Genomic DNA, 23,297 nt, shown 5'->3' on the forward strand with positions numbered 1-23,297 from the left:
TGGACGCTTTTTACTGGGTCAGGATGAGCAAGGTCACGCTGTCTGGGTTAATATTACATGGATCTGGAGGCTGGAATTCCATCAGCTATATTGTGTTGTCATTTGTAGGTAATAAATATTGGATAACAAAGTTATGTTAATGAACGTTTAACAAATGTCAAATGTCATTCAGTGTGATGTGTTTATTGAAGGGGACCAGGACAAACTTGCCTTACAAATATTGTGTTCTCGATTTTGGAAACAGCAGTTGCCTGTCTGAGATCTTGGTACGTTACAAAGAACAGTTGCATATGAATGTTATTTTAGTGCAGAGATATAGTGGCGCAGCCTCTTCTATGTCTGATAGTGATGTTGGATGGAGTTACAATACATAAAAATGGAGAAAAATGTAATCAAACCATTACATGAATTATGTCTCAAGTTTTCCAAGCCACCACAGCAGAAATTACCATGCTTTGTTTGCAGACATTTCAGAAAGAGTAAAGTGAGTATTATGTAACTTGGATTAAGAAGAGTATTAAATGTAGATGATCGAACAGATGAAATAGTACATTGTACAAGTGTAGTAAGAGCAGTTACAGCATATATTAAAATGCAAATGCTAAATTAAAAACTTGCCTGCGATTAGCAATGAATGTCACTTTGTAGACCTAAAGTATGTTGAAAATTGGAGATGTAAGGCATTTGTTTTGTTGCACAAAAACAAGGGAGAAGGGAGTTTATTTATTTATGATTCTGTCTTTTTGTTTGACTGGAAATGTTTTGTGAGGGCAAAAATAAAAGTCTCTTTCACCTGTGGATGGAATCAAGACATTTTAAAATTTAATAAAACAAATTTAGCTAAATCAAGTGAGTTTTCTGAATTTCCTTGAGAATACTAGGTATTGTCACCCTGGTAGATGTGCATTTTTAGTATTGTGTTAATGAGATGAATAATTTTTCACTGAACTCAGATCATCAACACCACCTCAGGGAATGGGTGACCATCAAAAGATTTAACTTACCATGAGTTTTTTTAACCCTAGAAGGGTGTTCAAGAGATGAAGCCCCCCCCCCCGTATAAGGCATGTAAGCAACTAACCCACATAAAACAACTTTCACTAGTGTCCACTTCATTAAAATTATTTTATCCACTCAGATTCAATGAACTATTACTTAATGGAAAAATTTAGCAATAACCTATGATTGGGTGTGGGTATCACCGGAGTTACCCATGGTTGGTGTGGTTTGATCACAAGAGTGAAGCTTGAGCAATCAAACAAAGACAAACATAGGTAAATCCTGTGATACCCACATCCAAGTGTGGGTTATTGCTATTACACAATGACGTTATTTAAGAAAAAAATACTTGCCTTTTTTTAAATATTAAGACTAAAACAAGCAGAGTGCTTCGGGCAAACAGCAAGTATTCACTAAAACCACAAAAGCTGGCTGAAGAGTTAACACTTTAATAGTACAGTAAAAAATATGTAACAAAAGATGACAACTTTCACACTAGTAAGCAGAGCTTCTTCAGATCTCTTTTTTTAAAATATTGTCCTTGTATAATGTGACGTACATTGTTTTCTGATGTGCAGTGCATGTATATAAGGTATGCTTGAACAGTACATCAGTGCAGTATAAGGGATGTACTGAAGAAGAATGCATTTCCATAGCAGATTGTCTGTCTGTGCGAGTTTTTTTTCTTGCAGAGTGTTTTGAATTGCTTATGTCTGGTGTTATACCTAGGATTTACTAGAAAATGTAAAAGTTTCTGAGTGTCAAGGAAAATAAATGAGGAAAATGTGAGACATATTGCTAAAGTCTGGCCAGTTAATAGGTAAGGTTAATCGAAGTATGGCTGATCTTATTACCATTAAGTATACCTTTCAACTATCCAGAATCTAGCAGATCATCATGATTTTCTCTTATTTTGCTATGTCCCTCTTAAAATATCTGAAGTGGGCTTTGTTTAGCATACAGCAGCAGAAAATATGTCTCCTCCACAATATTTTAGTGGTCAGACTTGTTTCTATTGGGATATGCTTGATTTACAATGCATACACCAATTGGGCTTGCCAATCGGCATGCACATTTTAGAATGATAATGAAATACTATTGGATATTGTCCATTTCCTCCTCTTCCTTCGTGTTCAGAAGGTTGATTAACTAGATCAGTCTTAGTTATTTGTTATTGTATAATATGTTGTTTCAGCTTTCATACTGAAATTGTATTTTGTTTACCAAGGGACAAAGATTGAACTCTCAAGCATCAAAGCATCATTTGCCTGAAGTTCAACCCACCAAAGATTGGAGATGCTCCATAGGAAATCAATGTTGGCAAGTTCTGCAGTCAGGGATGTCCTTTTTGAGGGAATTTCCTTATTCACATGGAGTTAATATTTAAGTTTGGGGTTGTATTGAACTTGCCCCCCCACCCCTTGCAAAAAAACTTTTTCAGTGAATGCATTTAAGGGCTTCTGATATTCCGCGCATTCAGTTTTGTCCACTCATAATGGAAGTATTATATTTATTGTATGGATTTACGGACTGTTGCTTAGCTTGGAAGCATAGAGCTGTTTTAAGAAAAGATGAGTTTGCTATTGGATTTGAGCTTAATATTAGTATGCCCATATGCAAGCTAGTATTACTTGAACTATTTGTAAGACTATAGAAACATATTAAAGTACAGCCACATGCTGTTTAGAAATGTAACTGCAGTTTTAATGGTGAATTATAAAAATATATGGAGGGCTAAAAAGCTAAGTCAATTCTGGCAGTTCAAATGACAAGCTGGACAAGTTAGAAAATTATTTTTTTAATGATATGTTCCATTTTGGGTTTTCTTCATTATAATGAATAAAATGCCCTAGTATAGCATAATGAACTCAAGGTTCTGAAGGAATGGCTTACTGAAACAAATAAATTCAAATCAATGTTTTCAGCTTTGCTCATGCCCTTTTGCTCCCCGTTTTGAAGACTTCACTCCCATAACCCTGCTTTTATATTGTACCTCTGTAGTTGCACATCATCTCCAAAATGTGCATATCCCCTTCTCTGAGGCATTCTATGTAGGAGTTAAAATGTAATAATGAATACTGGGGGATGGTTGTATATGGAACTTTGACTCCTCCATTCCAGCTCATAACTGATGTTTTTGCAGTCGGTGCATGAGTCCCTCAGGAACATCGATCTTCATGAAAAGTATTTTAAGTATATCATTCAGCAAGAAGTAAAGTTCTCTGCTGACATAAAATAAATTAAAGTAGACCTCTAAATTGAAAGCAGCATATATTATAATTTTATGTAGAGGCATGCTTGAAAGTGTACTTTTCAAACTTTTCCAAATTTGTATTCCTTATATTTTTTTAAGTATTAATTTGTATTTTTCTGTTATAAACCTAGATATAATTGAATTATTCTCTATTATTATTCACATACTTTATTTTATAGCTCTTATAATGATATATAACCAAAGACAAGAGCTTTAATAGTTTAAATGAGATATGTAATTGATGTGCATTTATAATTTACTACTGCAAATGATTATTACAAAACCATTTTAATAAAGTAGTGACCTGGCCTCTGCCATTCATATCTTCTCTGTGTAATCATGTTTGCTATTTTAGTAGAAATATCCGCCACCACGGGTTTCTGGCAGAATTTTATCCAGCTTGATTTTGCATAAGATACTGCACCAGACAATGCATTATCCTCACCTGAGTAAATCCAACTTCCATGACAGCATAAGTGTCATCTAAATTCTCAGGGTCAGAGTGTTTTCATTCCTTCTGGGTCTCAAGCTAGATCCAACATAACTGTGAGGTAATTAAGAATATATATTGTGTTGTTCCATAACTGGCTATCTCTAGCAACTGTCAGTATATTAAATACCATTAATATTCAGTGACTTGATTAAAACAACTCTCTTGAATTGCTTCATGCCTAAAACTGCTGTTGCCAAGCCATCATTATAGTTTAAATATTCTATCAGGAGATGTATAAGCACATCTCCCAAATGAAAATACTTGACTTCTAACATTATATTTCAATCACATTCTTCTGACCTCTAAAGAAGAAATGCATACATCTATTTTGCAGTAAATATCTGAATACCTATGAAATACATTTCAACTTAAAACATTTATCCCCTTATGAACTCCTTATTTTAATTTTATTACTATTTAACTTGGTCCCTGGACAGACAAAAAAGACATATTTTTTGCAGTAGCTCTTTTTTAACATCGGGCATTTAGGATGTTTTGTTAAACTCATTTTTATGTTAATTTGTCACAAAAAACACGGTTGGCATGATAGACTAGTTATAGATTCATTATTTTTTTAATTCAACACTGAATGACATAAAAGTTAAACATGTCCAGCTACTTACATTATGTTATTAAATAATGATTTTTATTTTAAATCACCTTCTGAATTTTGTACGGAACTAAATAAATAGAAGGCCTCCATCTTTACATGCATAACAACTGTTAGAGCAATTTGTCTGCAATTCATGGCTGAAACAGTGTCATAAATATCATACACTAGATATGCTATAAACTAATGAAGTGAACTATGTTTATGTAGACATATGTATAAAATAAACACAAAACTTGAACATTTTTACACCTCAGTGTTCCACAGTTTCTTTGCCCGCAATTACATGATGACTCATGCATTAAGAGAGAACGTCTCACTTATCCCTTCATCATTGTATCTGGGCAGCTGACTAAAATCAGTGACATTTTAATTTCTTATCATGGCAAAACGTCCTGAAAAAAAACAGGTGTCTGTTTCAGAGTCATTTAAGTCTCTTAAGAAATAAAGAACTGTACAAAAAGTCTTCAGTTTCAGATTTCTGGAGAAATAGGTTCCCATTTTCTTCTGGTGTCTTGAGTCATACTGAAGTAGTATGGAAAATATCAAAGTACACCACCTTCTTTAACGTTCCCCTATCACTAAGGAAACTTTCTGGAAGTACCAGTAAGGAGAGGGCCTGATAACATATGGCTGTACAGTCTGTACACAAAAGTCACCCTGTTGTTACAGGCATTTACAGGTTCATTCTTTCATGAAGCAAAATATGAATTCTGCATGGAATAGAGCCTGTCGATAGGGTTTCCTACCCTTGCTTGCATTGAATTCACCTCTGATGAAGCAAGAAAACAATCACTTAAGCTGGTTAAGGAGGTATCACTGTCAATATCATGGAAAATGGAATCATTTCCTATAAAGAAAAAAGAAAAAAAATAATCAGTTATAAAGAATCAAAAAAGGAGCATACAAACAGTTACTTAACTAGCTATTCTAAATTTATTATTAACTCCATCGAAATAAACACACTAAGTTAAACAGTACCCATAGTATATATAAATGAGTAATGCCCAGGCTATCCCTGGTCAAGTCAGAGGTTTGAATGGAGATCTTGGAGCCTGTTAATATGCTTTTTCACCTTGTGGTGGTGGGGTGAAGCTGAGGACATTTTTCTCATTCAGAGTGATTCTATGAGATATAAACAAATCAACAGGTCCAAGGTTATGTAACTGTTCAAAGGCCATACTGCCATTTAGACACATTGCTGCACAGAAATAAAACCTGAACATTCCTATTATTTGCTGGCGATTACAAAAACTAAAGTTAATGCCAATATATAGCGTTAAAGAATTCTGTAACATAATATTATATTCTTGGGAAGAGATTTTGCATAAAAAATTCCAACCCCTTTTATAATACCTGAAAACACAAGATGCTATTTAACATGGGCGTTGGTCAGGACCAAAACATCAGAATTAAGACATGAGAAAATGAAGTACTTTTTATGTACAAATGTCTGTTGCATTATTTGACTGCAGTCACATGCACAGTAGAAATACATATATATATATGAACACACACATCTGTACATGCGCACACACACACACACACACACACACACACACACACATATATATATATATATATATACACACACACACACACATACACATACATACATATATTTCCATATATATATATATATATATATATATATATATATATATATAAGAAGACGTGCCAAAATGTGTTTGCTCGTGCCCTGACCTGACTCAGTCTCTCTCTCAGATCTCTAGACTGTCACCAACCCCTGTCTTTCCAGCTTTCCTACCTTATCCTGTAAATGCAAATAAATCATGTCTGTAGTTATAACTGTATACATCTATTCATTGCTCCTTTGTAAATTAAACTTGTATATTGCTATACATGTAAATGCAACCTATTTGTTATTTTATATCACTTCTACAGAAATCAAATTCTGTTTATCTCTGTCTTGATTGTATTATCCATTGGATGATTTGAAAAACCCATTTCTACTGTTAAGAAACTGATTCTTTTTTCTCTGTAAATTCTTTGTAATTTTTGTAACTCTAATGGAGCTTTTATCCCCAAGCCTCCACTGAAAATGTGACTTTAGTGCCCAGCTGGACCATCCAGGTAAGCTAAAGGCAATAAATAAATAAATAATATGTGGATATATATATATATATATATATATATATATATATATATATATATATATATATAAAAACACCACTTGACCACAAATGGAAAATAAATTTATGGAACACTTTTGTGCCATTTGATAACAACAAGGACATCTGAGATCCTTATTGTTCTTAACTGGGAAGAAATTTCCCAATAAATTTACTTTGTTTGTGGTCAATAAGTGGTATTTTGATTTTTGCTTTTATAGCTATAACACTGTTCCTAGAACTCAGGCAGTTTTTAGATAAGTCAATGTACATACAAATGTTTGAGAGATCTCTAGCCGCATAGGTTGGAGACCATTTTGAAATATATTGAGGTATTTAATGCTTTGACATCATTCTGAGAATGGGACACACTGTTTTTATAGATGCCGAATTAAATATTTCACTTTAGCTGACATAATTTTAAGACTTATTTACTCAGCTCCTAGAAACATAAACAGACACATTGAGCTGCAATATGCCTGCATCCTTTTGATATTTATTAATTAAATTTTCATCCTGACATCCTGAACAGAGAATGGGAAAACTAAGAAATGCTGAAAATGTATCTAGGGAAGGAAGTATTTTTGTTCACTTTAATTGTTTTTTACATTAACTTTAATGTTTTTATTTTATAGAAGACACAAGTTTGTGTCTTGTAATTTATTGTCAACAGTGTGTTTTCCATATATGTGTACTTAAGGAACATTGATAAATTACCTAAACAAAATGACACGGGTAAGATAAGTTATAAATACTGCAAAGTATTTCTCCTTAGCAAAGCTGTTCTCTGTATTAGTTTTAGAAATATTTATTTATTTATTTGCTAACATTTATTGACCAAGAATCTCCACTGGGTCAGAAACCCTTTTTTCATTTGTGGTCATAATGTTGTATTTTTGTTCATATTGAAAACAACAGGTCATGGGAATGATGCTAACATAGCTTGTTCTCCAAATAGGCTATTTTTATACTATGACTTTAAGTCCTACTCACTAATGTGAATCCTACCAAAAATTATGAAATCAGCTTAAGTAATAGCTGTTTAAAAAAGCCACATGCAAATTACTGTTGAACTAATGTAACCTAGAGATTAGTTTCAAAGCATATTGCCATTTCAGATTTATTATAAACTCCTATACTGCCTAAAGCAATAACCATACAGCTCACTGATAAACCTTCATCCTTTCTCTCTCCTATTCCTCCTCCTCCTCATTGTCCTTCCATTTTGGCTCAATGACTTCACTCTCTACATCCCTCCCACTCTCTAAATCACTATCCACTAATTTCTAGTCTTTCCTTATCTTGTGAATTCTGTATAGATTCTGTATTCAAAAGCTGCTTACTCATATTCCCTCCATGTTATGACCATTAAACACCTTTCTCACATGTGTGTTCATTCCTTAACTAGTTTAGTTAGACATAATGCCAACTGGGAAGGAGAGTCAAGCGAAGGCATTATCCATATATAGTTAAAGCCATGATATCCCATATAGTGTGCTAATTAAGTTATTTTTAAACTGAAATGGATTCATACGACTTGCTTATTGTTAAAATGTTATACACATATTATTAAATTAAGTATGTTTACTCTCATAGGGTGTAATCTCATTTCCTTGGGCTACATTTAAATAATACGCAAAATAAAATAAAATGTAATATGCAGCAATGGTATGATAGTCTTATTACAGAAAGAGAGACAGATCACGTAGTAGTTAATGTTCCAATGGAAATGGCAGAAGTAAGTATTCATTGCTACAGAACGTAGACATGTGATTATTCCTTTTCAATACTGTGTGTGTGTGTGTGTGTGTGTGTGTGTGTTATATATATATATATATATATATATATATATATATATATATACACACACACACACACAAATATACATGTGAGTGTGTGTATACATACATATCATGTATATATATATATATATATATATATATATATATATATATATATATATATACATAAATATACATTATATAAGGCCCTGTATAAGTTTCAATGAAATGAGTTTCAGTCAAATGAGTTTTCAGTGAAATGAGCTTTCTGTGAAATGAAGTAGACCCATATATATATATATATATATATATATATATATGTGTGTGTGTGTGTGTATAGAGACAGACAGACAGACACACACACACACACACACACACACACACACACACACATATACACACACACACACACAAGTACACACAATATTTGTGGTTTGGGACCTTCAACACAAGACAGAATTACTAATATTTATACTGTTATCTTAAGTCATAATTTGTAAAATATCACTGTTCTAATTTTAGAAATATAATGTCTTTGCATAGCATAGAAAAAGCATTGTGGTGAGTAAAACACTATATTATTTTTCCTGATAAATGTCAAATTTCTTTTTGCGAAAGTATTTTTATTTGATTTTGAAAGTACACGTTGACTCCCTTCCAACACAGCTCTTGTTAATAACTGGAGCATTACAGGTTTGTTTTTTGGTTTATAGAATCAATTTTATGTTATCTGATGTCAGCATGTTTTTAGTGAATGCAAACTGTTTCAATTATACATATATTGAGATGAGCACAAAATAGGATATTCCTTTGCCACTCATCCTAAAGCATTTTTAAAAGGATGCCAGGGAAAATAATCATACTGTTCCATTAGTTGTTTTTACCGCAGCTCAACAAAATCTTATGCAATAATAATTAATTAACCAAGACACACTTAAGACACAGAATAATTCAGTGAAGGTTGTAGCCCACCCTGAGGTTGTGCATCCGCAAACTTTAACTTTTTAAACTTTAAATTGTTAACCAGATCCGACACTTTTCAGCCCTGACCCAGCTAGTCACCCAGCAATTTAAAGGGAGAAAGAAAATGTAACGTTCATAAAAAATTTGCAAAGACAGAGAATATGATAAAACTAGTCAATGACAATGACTAAGGGTCAGGATCAAACCGTGAATGCTGGTGTTGTGAGGTAAAGATTTTTAACCACTGAGCTACCATAATGTTAATATTAAGTAAATGGGGTCAGAGTAGGAGGAAAAGCCCATTGTTTAGGTGGCCTAGGAAGCTTGAATCTTGCGTAACCCAGTGCTTAAGTTTATGATCTACCACTTTTGCTGAACTGATCTCTACTGGAACTGTGACATGGCAAAGCACAGCAGAACACAAAATGATTGTGCTATGTGACAAGAGGCATGCAGGCTTCCCCTCCTCTATATTTTGTGGCTGCAGAGGAATATAGAAAAGGTACCATTCTCCATGAAGAGTTAGTGGCTCCACTAGAAAGGACAGGCATTTTGCTAGGTCATCTATACTGGAAGGGGTAAGGAGATTTCTAGCTAGACAACAGCCCATGACAGAGAATGGAGCTCTAGCCCAGTTATAAGTACACGGAGCACATCATCTAAATGTCAGCAGACAAAAATTTACCTTGAGGTAATAGCATATTCTGCATGGGGTGTGACTATGGGGAGGACATCAAAAAAGTCCAAACTGGCCAGTCTTGCTTACAATTGGCTTTATGGCTAACTAACCAGTTAAGGAATGAACACGCAAGTGAGAAAGGTGCTTACTGGTCATAACATGGAGGGCCAAAAAAAAATCAAAAATAAGAACAGTACCCAGATTGTCCCTTAACGTGGAAAAGTCAGACTGACATTTTATCAATGCAAAGCTGATCCCCCATGCATTTCTTCATTGGTTACAGTTTATTTCAGAGATTTTGAGAATATCTGCAAAATGCCATACATGGCATTTATGTATACAGTTTGAGGCCCTGTTTTTCCGAGCAAATTAAATTCCTCAAGGATAGAATTAGCTTTGTTTTCTTTTCTGCAATGGCTGCATTCTCAAGTTGACTGAATGGAGTTAATATTCATGTTATGTGGGTTTATTTGGGCTGTGAGTTTATAGGTTCATAGGTTTGTAGTTTCATAGATTACTACTAGGTTAACTGCCCTTGTGGGCCATTGTAAGCCTGGTTAATTACCTCATGGGAATATCAAACCCTGCACCTTGTGTCTGTAAGGTAAACACCTTAACTATTATGCTAACCTTCTCTTCTTTGTCCACCCTGAGTGCCATCATAGGCATTCTGCTTGACCTATGACCTTAACTGTATTACTCTGGCCTACAAAGAATGAAGGGATGATGTTTAAACAGTTTGTATACGGAAAAAGCTGCTTTGTAATAGAAATAATGTGCTGAAATATCACAGATGGATAAAACATTTAAAATATTTTATAATTCAAAATAATCTGCATATTTTAGTGATGATCCAGATATTCTGTAACCGAATTGTACATCTCTGTTTTTCTAGTTACTATATTACTTGCACATAAGGCACAACCAAGAAGAATCCTGGTTATGGCAGCACTAAAAGAATAGACTCCAAAGGACTTTAACACTTTAAATGACAACAGTAAATCAGATGAAGGGCAATGGAAGGTTTATCTATTTTTAATGAGTTAACATAGTTTTTAGTGCTCCTTTGGAACTCATAAAATAAACTCATTCCCGCTCAAAAATGATGCTGCTACCAATTTGTCTGCTAAAGGGAATAATTAACATTAATAAATAAAGCAGTCCCAGAAAGAAGTGACAGAATCAATAATATTTGACACAGTTAAAAAAAATGTTACATAGTCAACAAGGCTCATTGTGAGTAATGGCCAGCATATTTTCTTAATATGCTACCCTCATTTATACTAATTATTCAGCAAAACCTGTAATTGACCCTTTAAGATATAAATACAGTTCTGCAGAATACGCTCTCATGACAGTTTTTAAGGATTTTACATTTACTAGTAAAAACAATTGTATACAGATGGTGAAAACCCAGAGTTTGCAAAACATTTGATTATACTAGGGTAGATGCATTTTTAGACGGAGTGAATTCCAGATCTGACTTGTACACATTCACATGTACATCTCTCAATACACATATGTACATGTATGCAAACATACACACACATGCATATCAAAATATACATATGATCTATGTACAAATTACTTATTTGAGCAAATCAAAATTTTAGCTTGTCATTTCTACTTATTTTTGAAGGTAGAGCTGTAAGTCAAAAATGATGTTTGTGACATATTGAATGGTCAGCGATTCTTCAGTGCTTAAATCAGTAAGATCATTTTCCTGTTGACCATTTGAATGAGCGGCATACATATAGTATTTCCCTTCACTACTAGTATGAAATAGTATAATCAGTGATGGTATACTCTCATGTTAATAGACTACATTTTTTCCATCCAGGAAAGAAATGCATTAACATACTAAAATGCTGATTGATTTTACTAGTATGTGAAGCTAATATGTTACTGAAATAACTGCTTGTGAAGGTGGCTGATAGATGGTATATATCCTCATCTACATACCAGGTGCTGTGCAGGTGGGTACAATGCAGGTTTTATGATACATGGTTTCCAAAGCAGGTTATCAGAGTTATGGCCTAAAGGAATCACCGTTGGGTGTGAAAGTAATTAAGTCCTTATGCTCATTCAATGCGGGACCTCACAGGACTGAAACCTGACAACCACCCTAAATCATGTTACATTATTATGGCAATTGTATTTTGATGTGAAACACAGTTAGCTGAAATCTGATCCACCCCTCCTACTAAAATTGTACTCAGGCAGCCAGTAAAAGTGGCTTGCCTTTTGAAGTTCATCACATTACTTTAAAGGTGAGCTTGAATACATTTAACTTTCTTGGCAGTCAGCTTTTTTTTTTTTTTTTTTTTTATTATGAATCCATACTTTATGGTTGTCATTCTCAGGAAAATTAGATCTGAACCATAGCGTAACAGAGTGACAGTCTTCACAACATTTTTATCAAGACTTGTTAAGTTCCATTTTTAAGCTATACATCTCATCATTGCAATACCTAAAACACTAAAAATAATAAAGAAATGAGAGACAGAGACAGAGGATAATTGATGTATATCCTTGCAGTTCTGTAAGAGCTCAGAATACATGATGCAACAAAGAATGCCTCATTAAGTTATTTTCTCGCTCTACTTTTACAGATAACAGATACTGTGATACTCCTGGGACAAGACTCTGTTCAGTGACACCAGAAGAAAGGTTAAAGACTGACATATAATTCAGACACTGCATACAATACTGGAACAAATCTTGCCCAACTTACAAGTTGTGCTAGCAGAGGGAGACATGAAGTGGCAAAACAATATGCACAACATTTACAGTATATTTTTCTACTGTCATGGTCTCCTGCATGTCACTTCCAGCCCACAACAGTGCTCATAATACCACAGAACATAACAAATCTATGCTTTGATACAGAGGCACATAATGAAAGGGTTGTATTATTACATTATTCTTATTCAGGCTGGCTTGTGCAATAATAAGTTAGGTATGCTTCAGAAGCATTAGTAATCCAAAAAGCAGGGCAAAAAAGGCTTCCACACTGCAAATCTTTTTGGATTACTTTTAACTACAGTGTTGCCTTTATATGTACTGCATTTGGCTGAAGCAGTTTTTTTAGCTGTACTATGTGGAATAAAAGCATTTTGGAGTGTGGAAGCCTTTTTTACCCTGCTTTTTCTTTGGATTACTAGTGCTGGTTTGGTGTTCTTCTTGTTTGATGCTTCAGAAGCATTTCAACAGTATTTTGCAGATGGAAAGGAACTTAAATCTGTACAAATCACAAAACAAGAAAAACGTTTTTTCTTCAAGTCTAATGAAGTGTTACACTAACCATGTCTAGCTGCACCCGCTCATACTATACGTTTAAATGGCTAGTCTTGTTTTCTATCTTTTCTGGCAAAGTCTGGCAGGGATGCCCCACCACATTAGTGGAGAAACATCTTTTATGACAATTCTTTGAAGAGATTGTGTTATATAATTGATGGCAGTTTTACAGAAGAAATGTAAGTTAAACCAGTTGAAAGACAGTAAGTGACTCTCTTATTGCTTTGTTAATGTTGTATTTGTCAGATTAGTTTGAAGGGTTTTCTTGTCAGGGGTTGTATTTGGTATATTGCTTTTCACTTCTCTGAATTACAGTTGCATTGTCATTTCTGTTTAGTATGGATCACAGTGCTACAGAAAAGGAACAAAATTATGTTTTAAAGTAGGTGGCTTTTGCTTTTTCTCAGCAGCTGCGTGTCCTTAAAGTTAGTATATTTATGTGAGAGGGATTACTGTAGGAGGGTGTAGGGGAGTGTCCCTTTGCATAGATCTTTATTTGCTCAATGGAATGCTTTCATTTCTTTGGGCTTTATCCTGTGATAGGAATCCCTGTTTTAAAATATCTCTACCAGTTGTCAGGCATGTCCCATCCCTCTCCCAGCCTCTTTTCTTTGGTGTAGTTCTGTTTTCCCTCCCTGCTGATGTGTAAATGGTGTACTGTCAAAAACTTGAAATGCACTTTGTCAATTAGTCAATACAATGACATACAATGTCAAAAACTAAAATGTGTTTACATCAACGTATCAAGTATCCTGTCTCCGAAGTCCCCAGTCGACATTATTTGACATTGCACAAGATGACGTCAAACACTCAGGATATTCAATTTAACATGCCATTAGAATTTTACTTCTACAGCACAAGTTTTTACTGGTTTGCAGGAGGGCAAACCCCCCTGCACCCCCCACGGCCCCTGCAAATTATATATACCAACTCTGAGAGAGCTCTACAGTGAGGAAAAGGGTAAATTTCCTGGTCCTTACTATACCGCAATCTCCATTCACAATGCCGAACTCATAATAATGAATTACACTTTACATTCATTATTATGAATTCATAATATTGGGCGGCCACGGTGGTGCAGCGGTTAGCATTGTCGCCTCACAGCAAGAGATTCCCTGGTTCGACCCTTGGCTGGGGTGCCTTCTGTGCAGAGTCTGCATGTCCTCCCTGTGGTCACATGGGTTTCCTCTGGGTGCTCCAGTTTCCTCCCACATCCCAAAGACATGCTGTAGGTGGATTGGACACTCTAAATTGACCCTAGGTGTGAGTGGGTGTGTGTGTATGCCTTCTGTGAAAGGTTGGGTGCCGGGCTGGCAACTCGACACTGTAAAACTCCAATGCAAATCATGAGCGGACAGGTGATCCGCTGTGACAACCCTAACCAGGAAAAAGCCGAAAGAAGAAGAAGATTATGAATTCATAATATTCTAGTTCGGAACTGAGCATCTTTGAAACTGTACTTTCCATCAACTGCCATTTGTTAAAGTGCATTTCAAGCTTTTGATAGTAAACTGTGTTAAGTCTACAATATTTGAGTCCTTTTCTTATTCCTTATGGATATATGTGCGATTGTGGTAACTACGGTAACCATTAGGTTCTTCCACTTTTATAATTATCTTCAGACATGGAACCATAGTTGAGTAGATTTCAATCACTCAGATTCTTGCAGATTGCATAAGTTGTACTAGCAAATTATGCCTCACAAACACATTGTATAATAATACATGCCCGTAATTCTAACATCTATACTCCAATAAGAATACTGATACCTAAAACTCTAACATCTATACTCCTATAAGAATACTGATATCTAAAACTCTAACATCTATACTCCAAGCAGTGCTCTTGTGCATTCTGCTCACCTATGACACTGACCCCTCACACTGCACAAGAATATTATGTATGAGGGAGGTAAATATAGTACCCATGTTTTCTTCCTGTTCTGCATATTTTGAAGACATTTCTTATACATTATACTTTATTACCCTCGCCTAGTAATTAACCGCACAGTTTGAACAGTGAGTAGCAGTCTCTGTACATATGTCCAAATACTTAGTCACATTGTCTCATAATAATGCATGGCTTTTCCATCTATGCCCATAATTCCAGTTACTATGTCATTAAGGAACAGGATAACTTTATGTTCTAGCAAAATTACAATGTTTGCTAAAAATTAACTCTACAGCTCCCTATGCAGGTTTGAATGCTCTGCATGCTACTAATCACCAGTTTTCCCCAGACAGCTGCCTCACCCACCTACCATTTTAACTAATGACCAGCTCTCCACATCCCAATCTTCATCACCAATTTAGATACCACCTTCTAGTTCATTTTTCAACAACGTTTTATATCACTCTCTCACTGAGCATGATTTTAAACGCAACCATACATAAGTACAGCTCCATTACATTAATTTCTTGGCTCTGTCAGTAAATCAGTCAAAGGAATAAATCAGTTTACTGTAACAAAACTTCAGCTGTCTGAATCTCTGCTGTTACCAGCCTATGGTATTTAAGAACTCTTACAGTCTGCCTTATAGATTTGTATCCAAAGCTTTTTTCCTTCTAAAAAAAAATCAGATGTTTGGAATTGTCTGATTTCTTAAAGGGCTACTATTCTGGGAAGAGTTGCTATTCCCTGGTATTGCTAATGTACAATAAAGACTTGCTAAAATTTGCTACTGGTATACCTGACAATATAACAAGTATCTCAGCATCAGTGAACAGCCATATCTGGCCTCCACTCCGCATTATCACCAAGATGTTGCTTGAGGCTCTTGCTGCACCTATTCTCTACTTATCTTCTCATTTCTGCACCTGCTGTCATGCTCGTCTTTCCAAAGCTAACACCTTACCACGCTAATCAACTGGGATGAAGATCTCATTCAGTTCATCATTACAAAATCCTGCTTTTGGATGTTTATATCTTCATTGCACTAAACCTATTATTAAATAAGTGCTTTCTGCACTTGCTTGTATATCTGACTGTTTATGAGCCCATTCCTTCTTTGTTTTTTTCCTGTCTGAATATCGTTGACTCACTATAATATACCCCCCATCTCCTTTACTCTGATTCACACTTTCCACACATGAATGACCCAAATATCGACAATCACAAGATCGACCAAAAAAGGTTGACTTTGCAAACACCAGCACACTACTATGCATGCACTGAACAAAAGTCTCAGAGCATTCAAAACAAATCTTCAAAAAATAGCCCATAAACATTGCTTTTTTGTTTTTTCATATGGGCAAGCCACCCTGCATCCCCAGCACTTTGAATGCTCTGAGACTGGTCTGCAAGGCTATGGAGTGCATCATCAGGGAACTCATTAACAAAGACATTGGGAACCACCAAACACTTGACCTGACCCAGTTCATGCCTTCTAAACCTGATTGACTTCTTCGAGACAGTCACCAAGGCCATAGACGAGGGAAAGGTGGTTGCCAAGGCATTCAGCACCATTCCTCACTTGGGTATTATAGAAAAACTCACCAGCCTGAACATAAACCCCTACGTCACAAGACGGGTTGCCAACTGGCTTACAGACAGAACTCACATGGTAAGAATAGTGGGCTCCAGGTCCAACTCTAAACCAGTCACAAATGGTGACCCACAAGGCTCGGTTCTGGGACCCTTACTGTTAGGCATATATTTCTCAGAAGTACAGGCAAACACAGGAGGACTATGGCTAACCAAGTTCACCAATGACTGCAAACTGGGAGCCATAACTGACTCTCCGGCTGACACGGACATCCTTCAAAAAGGCCTTACTGAGACAGACACCTGGTGTCAAAGTCATGGCCTCAAGCTAAATGCCAAAAAATGCATAGTCATCCCGTTTGGGAAAAATAAAACACCCACGAATTACCACATAGGTGGCAGCCCCCTTAATACAGAAGAGGTAATAAGAGATCTGGGGACCCAGGTAGATAGTAATCTCTCCTTTGACAATCATATTGCCAAAGTAGTTAGGAAATCCTTCTATGTGGCCCATCTAATTACTAAGGGGTTCGCATCTAGAAATAAAGAGGTTATAGTGCCCTCTACTCGTCACTCATCAGACCCATCATAGAGTACAATGCCCCATTTGGGATGTACCTCACAAGACACTTCCAACAGCTGGAAAGACCACAAAAGCACCTCACCAAGAGGATTACTGGCCTCAAACATATGTCCTATGCAGCCCGACTGAAAAAACTCCAGCTGTACTTAGTGGCATATCGCTTACTCAGAGGTGATCTCTGCCTGACTTACAAAGCCATGTCCAACTCAGAATTGATGGGCATGCTCCACCTAAAGAAATCCAAGTCACTGCGAGCCATGCGCTCTAGTGAGCTAAATCTCGCCACAACAATAAATAGAACATGCTGGAGGGATAGATTCCTGTCACAGGGACTCCCCATGCTTTGGAACAAAATTCCTAACTACATTAGGCAGAGCCCCTCACTAACACTCTTCAAGAGAAGCCTTGATGAGTGGATGGATAACAGAAAATACACCCCTGAGATCACTTCATTGGCTCTGCTTGACAGAGGTTCAGTTAATTAATCAATGGGGCGGCGAAAGCTGACACACTCTGGCTAGGCTTAAAAATGCCCTCGGGCAGATAGCCTAGTACCTACCTATGAACCCTGCTAATTATACATACTAAGTCCGAGATCGCACAGTCTTGGGAAAAGGGCATATTATATTTTCCTACCCCAAGAACCCTAACCACACATCTGGAAATAAAACCTAATAAAACAGTTATCATCATAGCTGTCTACCTCCCTCCTGGTAAAACCCTACCCATCATCAAAAGCCTCCTTTCATGGGCATCCCTTAATTTCAGGCAAGAAACAATAATTCTCAGTGATTTCAACCTTGATTGGCAAACCTGTACTTCCAATAACCCTACTAATTTCCTCAATCTCTACAATTTCACCCAGACCATAAATTCTCCCCACACATTTTGCAAACACTGCAACAGTCTACATTAGACTGGATCCTAACCAACAAGCCCAACCTGAATAACATAGCAGGCTGCCTTTCTGACTCTCTCAGTGATCATGCCCCCACTTTCCTTTACAGAAAATGTGCACACACTCTAACATCTCCTACAAACACATTCACTGTAAAAAATGCTTCTCACTCTCAATTTTTAAGCAGATCCTACAACAATTTGACTGGACACCCCTAAAGTATCTCCAACTTGACCTAGCAGTACAATTTTTCAACTTCACCTTCCTAGACATACTCAACAACCTTGCCCCAATTAGAAAAGTGTACACAAAATCCAAGCCTCTGCCTTGGCTAACCAAAGAAACCAAGCTCTTACTTAAACAAAGTGATAGAGCCTGGTTATACTACCATACCACCAAAAACAAATCTAGCCTAACTACCTATAAACAGCTAAGAAATCTAGCAAAAAACAAATCAAAGCTAACAAACAAAATTATTTCCCTTCCTGCCAACAGGAACACCAACCCCCCCCCCCTTAAATTCTGGGATGACATAAACTATCTCCTAAATCCAGGCCACTCCCCTACCCCAACCCCAATAACCACCAACAACACTGTACCCATAGCAACCCAGATCAACTCCCACTTTATAAATTCCATTACCTCCCTTCTAGGCAACCATCCCACTTCACCTATTACACTCCATACTGTCTTCCCTGACAATCCAACCCATTTACTTTTTCTCCCATTCAAACAAGCTTCATTAAATCTCTCCTAACCAAACTTAAACCCTGTTGTCTGGCTGCTGACCAGCTCCCAAATGAATTCTTCAAATGGACAGCCCCATCCATTGTTTACCCCATATTTATCTTGATCAATCACTCAATCTCACAAAAATATGTGCCTACTCTTTGGAAAATATCTCATATCATCTCACTCCACAAATGAGGACCATCCAAAGAATTATCCAACTTCCTCTTTTTCGCCATTCTATCCTCCATAGCCAAAATCCTAGAAAAATGCATACACAAACAGCTCCTCAACCATCTACTCTCAAATAATCTCTTATCCCATTCACAACATGGTTGCAGACCCAAACACAGTACTTCCACTGCCCTAATCTCTTTTACAAACACCATTCATCAACTTCTAAATGAAGGCCAGGCAGTCTCCTCTATCTTTCTGGACATGTCTAAAGCCTTTGACACCATTTCCCACCAACTTCTACTCAATAAACTCTCTACCTATGCCATCTACCCACCCTCTCTGTCCTGGTTCCTCAGCTATCTTTCTAATAGGCAGCCAGCCACCAAATGGCAAAATATTCTCTCACCCCTTCTTCTCATTTCTGTAGGCATCTCCCAAGGCTCGATACTAGGCCCTTTCCTCTTCATCCTATTTACAAATGATCTCAGCACAGCAACTAAAGTAGCCTCACCAATCCAATACGCAGACGATGCTACACTTATATGCTCTGCCCCAACACCCCAAGAACTACAAATAAAAATAAAATCATCCTTCTCCAACATAGTAAAATACCTCTCAGATAATCAATTAATTCTTATCCCAAACAAAGCCAAACATATAATCTTCAAAAACAAGAAATCCAAACCTTGGAATGCCCCTCTATCGATTTGCTCCTCAAATGGCACAAAGATCGAACCCACAACTCATACCAAACTCCTAGTGGTCACAATTGATGAGAAACTAACCTTTGAAAAACATGTCTTCTTAACAATCAAAAAAGTACATGTCAAGCATGGCACCTTATATAGGGTCAAACCATACTTGTCCCACAACACCAGGCTTGCCACAGCCCATTCTCACCTACTTTCACCCCTCCTTTAAAGCATCCACATATTCACCAACCTTCGCAAATCAGACCTAAATAATCTAGAATCCTGCTATTACAAAATTGATAAGTTTGCTTTGAATACCCCACACAGGACTCACCACTCTACTGTCCTCTTTCAACTAAAATGGCTTGAACTCCCTAACCTTCTGGCTCTTGACCAACTATCAATGCTCCATCAAACTATTCACCATCCCACTAACTGCCCTGCCCTCTCCATTCAAGTCCAAACAAATCTTAACCTCAGGACCCTGAGATCCTCTGATAAATTTACATTAAGATCACCAAACCTAATAACTATCATGGTGACTGTCTCTAGTCCAATAAAATGGCCAGTTTATGAAATAGTCTCCCCCCTGCTAAAAATCCACACCATCACAAGTTAAAACAACTACTAATAGACTACCTAACTAACCACTGTCTTTGCTCCTGCCTCACCACAGGCTAATCCTCCTAAACTCACTCCCTGCACTGCCTACCCATCCAGGTAATTCTCATCATTATTACCAAAAATTCTCCCTGACCCCACCCCAACTAAATCTTCCTTGGTTTATTCCCATGCTTGCTACCTTGCCAACACTGCTTATAACAAACTGCATACAAGGTTAATTTATCACTTCTCAAGTCCAACAATGCTTTCTGTGGATCAATTTCAGCCATAACTGTCTTATGTTGTTATGCTGGAATTTTTTTTTTTCTGTTGAGTTTGGCCCATAAGTACCATATACTCTAATTTAATGTTCATTTCTTGCCATCTCTTGAGAAGTTCCAGATAAGTATTTTTATATGAGGGCATATTCAGAACTCGTAGCCCTCGTGGAACAATGACTAAGTTAATATAGGCTACAAAGCTACTGCAGCCTTTTGTACATTTTAACTTTCCATTACAAGTTGGTAATATTAGATGCATGCCTATACAAAATGTTGATGTTGGGAAACGTATTAGTAAAATGAATATTGGCATTTATGAATTACAAATTAATAATGATATAACGCTAGATATTTTTAATTTCCTGACAGTACCTAGTCCCACTATTCCAGTTTTATATGGACTACCCAAAAATTCATAAATCTCTTCTACATCTTCCAATGAGACCAATTGTCTCAGGTAGAGGGTGGATTACTGAATCTATTTCTGTCTACCTGCAGGATGTTCTTAAAGATTATTTATGTGGGCGTTCCTTCGGTGAAGGTTGTGTGTTAGGCCCGGCAAGCCAGCACGTAGAACTCTACTGCCAATCATTAGCGGACCGGAGTTCCGCTGTGGCGACCCCTAACCGGGAAAAGCCGAAAGACACAAACAAACAAAGCTTTATCAAGGATACTGGCATTTTCTAAACTTATTATACCAATGGTATGGGACAAATATTGAAAGGGATGTTCTATTTGCAACTCTGGACATAAAATCCCTTTTTACTTGTATTCCCAATGAATATGGGATAAATAGTAAAAGACGAACCTTATGTAAATATGGTAATTTTACAGGTAGGCAGGTTGAAACTGTGTGAGTTATTGGAGATAACCCTTGAGAATAATATATTTATATTTAATAAACAGATCTACCATCAACAATGGGTGTAGCTATGGTTTATCCAGTGGCTAACACATATGCTAACTTGACTCTTGGTAATTGGGAAGAAGAATTTGTTTTTAATGATAGACAAAATATATACAAATCCAATATTCTTTTTTACAAAGGTTTTGTAGATGATGTTTTTATTGTATGGCATGGTAGTGAAGAATTATTAAGTAATGTTGTGAATTTTTTGACTCAAACTACTGCTTTTTTTACTTTTGAAATGAAATGCTCAAAATCAGATATTAGTTATCTAGATGTTAGAATTCAGTTGCAAGGACAAGATATAAATACTAGTATATATATAAAAAGATGTGCATACCAATAAATACTTACATAAAAAGTATGCATGCTGGGCATACTTTTAAAGGTATTATAAAGAGTCAATGTATTAGGGTCAATAGACTCAATACTAATGTTAGTACATGCATTGAGCAAATGAATGAAATGACTAAGGAATTTAGGGATAGACGATATGATATGTCACAATCGAGAGTGGCCTTAGGTCAACTAGTGCCTTAGGCAAAAGTGCTCCATGGCACCCCCCAACACCACCAACTGGTGCCTCCATCCTGGTCTACCTACGCCAAATAAATACTAGAAAAGCACCCCAGCTAGAGAGGCGTGCTAGGCAGCTGCCTAGTTGGCCTATGCCTAAGGCCAGCTATGGTCACAATTATCCAGCCTTGGAGAAGAAGTATTGCATCAGAGGGGAAATGAAATCGAGCCCTATTTCTTGAAAGATGGCTATGTTCCCAGTAGGGAATGGACTAGTAATATATCTGGTTGTATGAGATATACTATTACATATAGCAGAAGTAGTAAACCCACAGAATATATTATTAGAAAAAACTGGGGTATACTAAGAGCTTTACCTGGATTGAATGACATAATTCCTGAAACTCCTCTGTTTAAGTATAAAAATTGTGGTAATCTTAAACAACGTTTATGTTACAAAGATTTCTCATTAAACAGAAAAGTAACAACTACTCCCAATAAGAAAGGTACATTTTCCTGCTTTAATTGCTCATGCTGCTCTGATATATGTACTTCTAATACCTATATTCATCCCATTAATAAGAAAAAAATTTACTTTAGATGTTGGGCAACTTGTAATACAACTTTTATAATTTATTTGGCCACATGTACATTATGTATGGCATTTTATGTAGGATAATCTACTCGTAAACTTAAAAATCGAATTATAGAACATAAATTGGATATCAGAAGGGGTATATTAACAAATGCATTAGCCAAACATGTAGATGAAGAGGGATTGACACATAGTTTTGTCTTTAGGGTCATAGATGTGTTAGAACTAAGCTTAAGAAAAGGTGATATTAATACTAAGTTGGAAAAGAAGGAATATGAGTGGATTATTCGACTTCATGCAGATTGTCCACCTGGAATTAATAAACAAGTTTCTATTAAACCAATTTTGAAATATAAACAACATTATATAAAAGCTTCATAAAATGGAATGATTGCTTATGTTATTTTATTATTATATTTCTTGAATGGTGATGAATTAATGATATGTATCTTTAAATTCTAGTGTCCATTAATTAATATTTTTATATGATAGGTTGGGTTGTGTCATGTGATTATTTTAATTGCTATATAAAAGAATGTATATGGCAGAGAATCTCTAACACTGATGAAGGATTTTATCTGAAAGCTTTGTCGTGGAAAACTCAAATATTTATATTAAAATCATT

The 23,297-nt window shown here is 36.1% G+C and overlaps 1 protein-coding gene across 2 annotated transcripts in view; it reads right to left on the reverse strand.

The window, feature by feature from the left end:
- Window positions 1–4,317: 4,317 nt before the first annotated feature.
- Window positions 4,318–23,297, reverse strand: part of LMX1B (LIM homeobox transcription factor 1 beta) — a 602,295-nt gene continuing 583,315 nt past the window's right edge. For both annotated transcript variants that reach the window (XM_044058485.1, XM_044058484.1), the window contains exon 8: window positions 4,318–5,206. In XM_044058485.1, coding sequence (XP_043914420.1) covers window positions 5,049–5,206 — 158 coding nt within the window. In that variant the 3' untranslated portion in view covers window positions 4,318–5,048. The remainder of the gene's footprint in view (window positions 5,207–23,297) is intronic.

The sequence above is a fragment of the Protopterus annectens genome, chromosome 16.part0, assembly GCF_019279795.1.
Source record: "Protopterus annectens isolate FY-2018-M chromosome 16.part0, PAN1.0, whole genome shotgun sequence".
NCBI classification, from domain to species: Eukaryota; Metazoa; Chordata; order Ceratodontiformes; family Protopteridae; genus Protopterus; species Protopterus annectens.